The 8,872-nt window shown below is 36.4% G+C and overlaps 1 protein-coding gene across 1 annotated transcript; it reads right to left on the bottom strand.

The window, feature by feature from the left end:
• Positions 1 to 2,711: 2,711 nt before the first annotated feature.
• Positions 2,712 to 7,270, bottom strand: LOC103424190 (protein SMAX1-LIKE 4). Its single transcript, XM_008362276.4, has 3 exons — positions 5,627 to 7,270; positions 4,641 to 4,863; positions 2,712 to 4,418 (listed from the first exon to the last, which is right to left on the bottom strand). The coding sequence occupies exons 1-3, from the start codon at positions 6,940 to 6,942 to the stop codon at positions 2,799 to 2,801; spliced, it is 3,159 nt and encodes a 1,052-aa protein (XP_008360498.3). The 5' UTR covers positions 6,943 to 7,270; the 3' UTR covers positions 2,712 to 2,798.
• Between the last annotated feature and the right edge of the window lie 1,602 nt (positions 7,271 to 8,872).

Raw genomic sequence — 8,872 nt, 5'->3', positions numbered from 1 at the left:
TTTTGAAGAATAGTCTTCAATAAAAGGCCTAGAAACTAGAGGTTGTCTCATTAAAATACATTGCATAATGAATCTTGAAAGAGCATCCCTCAACTAAACAAACTTATATGAGGAATTGAGTAAAATTTTGATGCTACCGTAGTTGATAATTGATTTTTCCTCACTTTACAAAGTAAAAATATTAAAGATATCATTATTTAGAAAAAGGTGATATATAGCAAAAGAAAAGTTTGGTGGTGACGGGTTAGTGGAAGTGGAACTCACCTCCCGAGGCTATGAAATCTTCAACTTTGATAATATTTGATACAATAGTTTAACCTAATCTTTTATCTCATCAAATATTGAAGCTTGTTGATTGTCTTGAAAAGTAATCATTGCTTGGCCACTCTTTTCCCTTCCTTTTCCCTTATAAATTCTTTACAATTAGTTTAAATGTCATGAGGATTATACAAATAATTTAGCATTACGATGTAATGATGAACAACATGAATGGTTGTATTCCATAATAACGTTATCTTGCACAAAAGGCCAATAGGAGTATAATATAAAGGGGTGATGCTAGTGATTTTATATATATATATTTTTTATCATATTTTTTAATTTACATGATGTGACGGATGATAGTTAGATTCATTATTTAAATCATTAAAAATGAGTCTAATCCTGAATCGCCAAATCATGTTATTTACCATATATGGTCTAAAAAGATGGTATCCCTTAAAATTTTCATTATAAAAATGTAAAGTTTGATAATCTCCATTTAAGTTGTAATTAGGGAAGTAGGCATAGTAAGCTAATCAGATATTAATTTGGTTTTATAATGTCACAGGAATCAAATCTCTTTTAGAAGATGGTGAGGAACTGCGGATGAGATAGCCTAAGCTATTAGATACATAAAAATCATATTTTGTAAAGGAAATTGTAAAGGAAAGATTTGCAATATATGTAATATTTATTTAAATACTAAATTCCCTCAAAAGCCTAAAAAGGTTGTTCGTGGTAGAGTGGCTGTGACTTGTGAGTAAGCATGCTTGCTGAAAGAGTACTTTGGGAACTTCAGTTTATGGGGTTTAAATTTAGTTTGATGATTCGGGACCATTTCAACATGCATGGTTCGTACAAACGCACCTCAACATGTACACACACCTATATATATAGTTAGAGTGAAAGGTTAATTTGGAAGGATCGAATCTTTGGTCTATCCAAGTTTATTTTCTCATTCGTTCTCACCACTTTTATACTTTAGTTAGTCTCTAAATAATGTAAATAAGATGGCGAAATAAATTGATAAAGTTGAAAGGTGCAAATCAAGTAATAAGAATAAAGCTTCGAAGATTTGGACTCTGGTGTTTATTATTTGCTATTTCGAAAGAGAATGACATGCATCAAATATTAACACACTACTTTGCCGTGATATCTATGATTTTTTGGCCAACTTCTATCATTTACAGTGTTTTTCTATGGCTCTAAGTTTTAGGAACTTTTTGGTACTTTGTTATTTGTTTAACGATTACTTAAGATCAGTTTGCAAATACTGTAGTAGAATCATTACCAATTGCACGTTGTGCGCCTAAGTGTGAAAAAACAGTGCAAGCTTTGTTATGCAAACCTAAATGTTAAGCCAGCATATCGTCTCCTACTTTTTGGTGGATTCTAGTTTTGTTGTTCTTTAAGGTTATTGTTTGATTTCCATTTTTTTTAAAATTTTTTTATGAGACAATTAGCAGGAATGATCATTTTTTGACATATAGTTGCATGAATGATCAATGTTTATTATGTTGTTATTATATCATCATTATATGGTTGCTATTTCATTGTTGAGTCATCAATATATGATCAAAATGTCGTCGTTATTAAAAACTGATCATTTATGTTACCAATTTTCAAAAACTGATCATTCATACTAGTTGGCTTTATTTTTTTTGTCATGTTGCGTTAATAAGCTCCTATATCACTCCAGCCTTCGGCTTTTCAAATACTTCTTTGTTTTGAGAAACTTATAACTATTCTCCACCATTTTAAAATAGGAAACTGTTATTAGTATTCCAAAAATCTGATTCTACACTCCTCGCAAATGTATTTTGAAAACTATCTTACGAATCAAGCCTCTAATTGTCGTCGCTGGCAAATCGGATCGACCAAACTAATTTCATGGCATATTGACCATGGTTAGTCTTGGTGCTTGACTTTGGCTTGCTGTCTTAGACGGTCTGGTGGCGGTTTTGGCCAAGAAACCGATCAGACTGAACTGTGTTAAGGCCTAATAACATCTCAATAAATCGTGGGAAAGAAGGCTCCAGGTCTCAGTTCTTAGAAAAGTGCTTTTTGAGAGTTCCACACATGTGGTAAAAGACCGTCTCCCTACTTGCTGGCACAAGAAGCTATGTTTTTGGATGTCCTCCATAGCAACTTTGAATTCTTTGGAGATTAGTCTATGGTTATGAACCTTGTGCTAATTAATTTGAAGAAAACAAAATTATTTGGTTTGCAATTGAAGGTGGGAGTAAAAGGACAATGCTAGGAAGATTAAATTTGGAGAATAAATTTGTAAAATTAAATTACATGGAAGTTGATTATTAGATTATTACTTACACGTTGATAAATGTGCTCATTTTTATTGGTGACACATTATTTAGTTTGTAAATTTTGTCTACAAATTTAATCTCTCTAGCATTACCCGGAGAAAAAAGATAGAGAAAAGAGTGTGAAACTAAAGGAAAAATAAAACACATGGTATTTAGAAAATTAGGAGTTGTTACAGAAGCAGACATTGGGAAGTTTTCCATATAACCTCTCGCTCAAGAAATATGGATTTTCTTAGGAAGACAAGAACCCAAGAAACCCTCCAAAATGCCATCTTCTTTGTCACCCAAACAGAGCCTTACAAGTATACCCTCTTTCCCGCTAAGTTTAAGTTTAACCGCCCTCAAGCTTGTCTGAAAAATGTCTTTCAGCCATTTCTCAAACAAGCTATTGGGAAAATATCCAGACCCAATACAAACCCCCTCTAACACCCTCTTATCCACACTAAAACTAACCACATTTTGTTTCCCGTATACCTCCCCGAAACACCCTTCCATCTTGGACAAGAAAAGCTCGGTTGCCTCTCGATCTCTGGCCGGGCTTCGATTGAAAACAAAGAGGTTCTCTATCGATTCGAGAAACCCATGTGGGGTTTGGAGATCGGTGTTGGTTTCGCGAGTCAAGTCACTTGAAATGGGGCTAAACTCCCCTGCCTTGTCTTCGTTTTCATCATCCTCCCCGGCTTTGAGGTTGAGATCAAGGGTGTTGAAGCTTGATTGCCTTGAGAAGACCTTCTTGTTATTCACATTCTCAACAGCAACCACACTTGGATCTTCCTTCTCTTCAGTTCTGGGACTCTTGGTCTTGATTTCTAGCTCCCACTCAGCCCTTCGCTTGTGAAGGAAGTTAACTCCCTGAAAATTTGGACTAGTACTACTTTTCTCATCAACCTTCAATGTCTTCAATGTCATTTGGATTACAGTATCCAGGTACTTGGCCTGATCTTCATATACTGTTGACTCACTCTTAGTCAAGATGAATATGGCTTGGCTTTTAATCCTTTCTCTTCTACTCACTTCACCGAAATTTCGGTTTTCAAAACCATCAGCTAAAAATTTCAAGAACTGGGTATCAGCCAAATCAATATCTTCTACCAAGACAACAAGTTTCTCATTGGATTTCAAGGCTCTTGCTACAACTTCTGTTCTTGGGTTCATCTCATTTTCTCTTTTGTTCATGTCGATATGGAGGAGTGAATCAGCAGACCCCATAACCAATTCAGCAATTGCATGTGCCAGCCTTCTTTTTCCAGTCGAATCATTCCCCTGAATCAGCAACCAAGTTTCCTGCCTCGCAGTTTTAGAGTCGATAATTGCATCTACTATCGAAGGAATGGATTCGGATTGCCAAGGAACATTCTCTTTCAGTAGCTTGCACATTTCAGCTATTGTTCTTTCAGTGCATTTTCTCTCCACCATTTTCTCCGAACCTGAAAACACAGAGTTGCCAAGAGCAAGAGTGATCTTCACTTCCTTGCCTTCAGTGCTTTTCAGAGAATCCAAACTCGGTTCCACCACTTGATTCTTTTGGATCCCATTGTCAAAGTTGAACTCGATCGTGCACGATTGTTGTCTCCTAAACTGAGGCATGGGACTAGAGCCGTGAGCAGGCTCCGAAGGTGGATCATGATAGAAGGAGATTGAATCCGGATCGGGAGAGATGCCATTCTTGGTAGACCACCAAGAGTATGTTGAAACATAAGAGGAGTTGTTTCCAATTAAGCCTTGATTGTTGTACAAATTAGAAGAGCTCAAATTGTTCTGAGCTGCATGCCTTCCTTGGTGCAGACTGTAGCATAACCTGTTCCACTTTCTCCTCAATTCAGTTACTTCATCCTGAAATTTTTTATTAACACATTAGAATAAGAAACACAGTAAATCAATTTTGCTGATTTAATTACAACTATAGCTAATGTGCCCAGTATCCCAAATCAAGCATGGTGTGCTGGCATTATGTGATTGGTTTAGGATACCGTTACCTTTACAACAAAACTTATTCTCCTAAAATTGTGGTACTTAAGTCAAAAGTTAATTTAAAAAAGGTGGAATGGTTAGTACCTTTTGACGTGCTTCGGTTCCATGTGGTTGCAGCCAGGCAGGCAATTTCTGCTGGCCAGATTTCAAGAGCTGAGATTCTTTTTCATAATCTGAAGTGCATTCTTGACAGCAAGTGAGCTTGTTATTATTATAATAATGTTGCTCATCCTTGCTATTGAATACTGGTTTTGTTTCCAGAACTTCACATGGTTTCTGAGACAAGATTATTCTTGAGTCTTGGACGCTGATAAACACACAAGCACAACACATAAACGTTAATACTAACCTCATTTATCATATAAAATATTTGATTAATTAAGATAAGCCAACTATATGTAAATATATACATATATATACACACATTTATATTAGCTTTATCTTATTATGATCATCTAAAATCTCAAGGGTTGTTGGCGTTTTCATTAAATTGGTTAAACCGTCTCTATAAACTAATTTAAATAATTAGCACGCCTAGGTTTCATTTCTGGCCCCAAATAAGGTTTCTCTAAAATAGTTTAATTATTCGGATAACCAAAATAAGCAAAATGAATTTCTCTATGTTTATTCTTTTGTAATATATATGGATTGTATTTCTGGAAAAGAAATTTGGGTGCATAAATGTAGTGAGAAAAAAAGACCTCGTGAACTCTTTTTTTTCCTTCTAATATCTAGCAGTGAAACCTGTAATTTTGATCCGTGGCTACATATCCTGACAAAACAAAGAGCAAAGGAAAGGACAGTGGTTCCTGTATCTGTCTCTCACTTTTCCAGTGTTTCTGGTTTCATGCAGATCATTGTAAACATTAAAGCAACACTACAGTACAAAACATTACACCAAAGCTTCAAGGAGTCACCATCATCCATGGAGTACTTATACATATATATCTATATATACACACACATAAAATAACAGTGAACATGAATAATAATAATAATAATAATAATAATAATAATAATAATAATAATAATAATAATAAAGTTAAAGAGAGACAAAATGAAAAACTAACCTGGAAGCATGAAGGGAGAGACCAAGACCACCAGAAGGAACAGAAACAGCTTGAAGACACCATTGGATTTCAAGAGGTGGCTGCCTCATTTGGCACCTCATGTATGTCTGGTAACTTGCAGTTCCCATCACCCACACCCTCCCCCTTGAGTTATCTGAAGAGACCAACCTTGCAATCTCTGAAACCAAATGCTCAACTGGGCTATAATACCCACCAGAGTTTTGGTTTTGATCTCTCTGCTCATCAGTAACAGCCCACTTCAGATCTCCGGTATAAATAACAGCACCTCCTCCTCCTCCAACAAATGATGAGTCCACTTTTCTTCTGAGCTCTAAGAGATTTGCTTCCACATATTCCTTTTTCATGAACCTCACGGACACTGGTGAGAACTGAAACTTGATGAACTGGGTTGATTTCAGCTCCTCAGGAACTCCAACTCCTCCTCTCTCTATCCTCCCCATAACTTCAGAGACAAGCCCTTCAGTCATGGAAGCTGAATCACCAACTATCACAGTGTTCCTCCTTTTCTTCCTCATCAGCACCTCCAACACCAACTTAACATCTTCTTCCTTTGGAGAACTACCAGAGTATTCAGTGGTGGTGGTGGGGTTGCTGATTATCAATGGAGGTTTTGTCTTTTGAGGGGAAAAAAGAAGTGGGTTTTGCTCACAAGTGTAAGCCAGGAAATGGGGTTGCCAGAAACTCCCAGGAATGATATTGTTTTGGTGGTAGCGGTCTGAGGGAGGAGAAGGAGAGCAAGGAGAGGAGAAAACGCCGCCGGAGCTGCTGTAACACTGGAAAACGGAGGACGTTGAGGAGTCCTCCAAGTTGTTCTTGACGTTGGTGCTGGAGAAACCTGCCTCTCTCATGACTCTGCTGACACTTGGGTCGTCAAGGATGGAGATGATGAGCTGCTCGAGCTCGACTTTGATGGTTAAGAGCGGCTGCTGCTGCTGCTGCTCGATGCAGCCTCTTCTCTGATGGGCTTGGGCTCTCTTGAGGGCGGCGATGAGGGCGTTGGAGAGAGAGGGCTGCCCGTGGAGGAGAGGGCCGGGAGTTGTTGGGAGGCGGTTGAGAGCCACATTGAAGCAGAGCTCGAGAGCTCGACATTGGAGAGGATGAGAGGTTTGGTGCGGCTGAGATTTGAGACAGGCCCGCCGCAAGAGGCTAGTTCTTGAGCTGAGAAGAGTGGCGGCCACGTGGAGAGGAGTGACCTGAGCATGGCCTCTCCGCCTTGCTAGGCTGAGAGAGTGCTTCAACACCGAAGCAGCCTCCGCTGTGAGGGTCTGCTGAGCTGTACAACCTCCTGAGCGCATCACTTGATCAAAACCCACCCCCCACACCCACCCTTTGTTTTTTCACAAGCAATTTCTTCACAACCACAAATAATCACTTTTTTTTTACTTATATTTCTTATCCCCCCTCTAACCCCCCCACCCAAATATTAACCTGAGAAGAAAGAATAGAACTTAGAAAAAAAAGCTCGGAGCTTTGGAAGGCTTGAACACCACCACCTCAAGTGCAAGTAGAGAGAGAGAGAGAGAGAGAGAGAGAGAGAGAGAGAGAGAGAGTTTGAGAGAGTTTGAGAGAGTAGCTATGATCAGCTGAGAGAGAGGGGAGTTTTGAGTTGAGTTTCAGTTAGAGAAAACCAAGCTAGGCTAGGCCACCTTCTTTATACTTCCTGCCATTGAGTTTTTAATTATTTATTTATTACTTTTTTTCTTTTACTTTTTCTGTGATCACTCGGCTTTTGTTAGCTTTATATTTTCACTACAAAAATGCTATTTTTACTATTTACATGTAGGATCATTTGTACAATCTCTCTAATAGAGATGGAACCCACTGTGTTAGTGAGCTCTACCTCTATTAAAGAAATGATACGAATAATGGTAAATATAACACTAATATTTGCTCTATTTGCTTGTCATTAATTAAGATTTTTATTTTAGGAGAAAATTAGTATAAAAAGGGTAAATTTTTATAATCATTTTGCAACTGTTGGGAACTTTCATATATCAATGTATAAGTTTCAAGGATAATGCTAGGTAAATTAATTTTTTAAACTAAATTTATAAATTATGGGATATGTCACCAATAAAATTAAGCATATTAATCAACATTTATGTAATAATTTTTTTTTGAACAAATGATATTATTTACTCCAAGAGAGAAGGGGTGGGCTTAGCCTTACATGGACTAACAATAATATGGTTCAAATTCACATTGGGCGAGAATCGAACTTAAGACATCTCACTTACAAGTGAAGAGGAATATCACTAACATGTAGTACTAAGTGGTACGTTAATCAACATTAATGTAATACTTTTTTTTTAACAAACGATATTATTTATACTAAGAGAAACTATTTACACTAAGGGGGAGGGGTGGGTATGTAATAATTTAAATATAAAATTTATGTCATAATTTAATCATGGGAATTGTTAGAGTGCTAATAACAATTCCATTTAATCATTAATAACCATGTTATATGATTTATAAAAATTTAAATAGACGATTTGTCTAAAATTACCCGTTTTAATGGCACGATTCACCCGAGAGTAATGCTAGGTAGACGAACTTTGTAGACAAAATTTACAAAATAAATGAGGTGTTATCAATAAGAAATAAACACATTAATCAACACTTTGGTAATAATCCAATCATCAACTTTCATATCATTTAGTTTACAAAATTTTGTCTAGGTATCATCTTAAGTAAATTTACTCCCCTCTCACTAGTAGGAAGTAGCTAGAGAAAACCAAGAAAGGCTAGGCCACATTTTTTATACTCCCTACTAGTAAATTAAATAAGCACATTAATTAACATTTAAATAATAAACACCATCTTTATATTTCCTGCAAGAGGAGGGGATTTCCAATCTATCTACTCTGACTCTTTTATTTTTCCTTTTTCTTTTGTTTGTTGGTTTTATATTGATAATTGTCCTATTATGACTGCATATGATTTATTTATATATTTTCAACAACAAAAAATAAAAAAGCTTATGATTTATACCATATAGAAGCCCTTTTATATTTAAAAGAAAACAGTACGAAGTCCCTTCAGTTGGGAAATATATTTGCTCACCACTTTCAAGTGATAATGATGCTTACCACTCTATATTCACTTTTAGATGAATTTAAATAACGAGATATGTATAGTAGATAAAAATAAATCTCATAATTTAAACTTATTCAATGATGATATATTAATAGAGTGATGACATTATCATCACGTGAGAGCGGG

The sequence above is a fragment of the Malus domestica genome, chromosome 13 (assembly GCF_042453785.1).
Source record: "Malus domestica chromosome 13, GDT2T_hap1".
NCBI lineage: Eukaryota > Viridiplantae > Streptophyta > Magnoliopsida > Rosales > Rosaceae > Malus > Malus domestica.
Note: the sequence above shows the minus strand (reverse complement) of the source record. Positions and strands in the feature narration are given on the sequence as shown.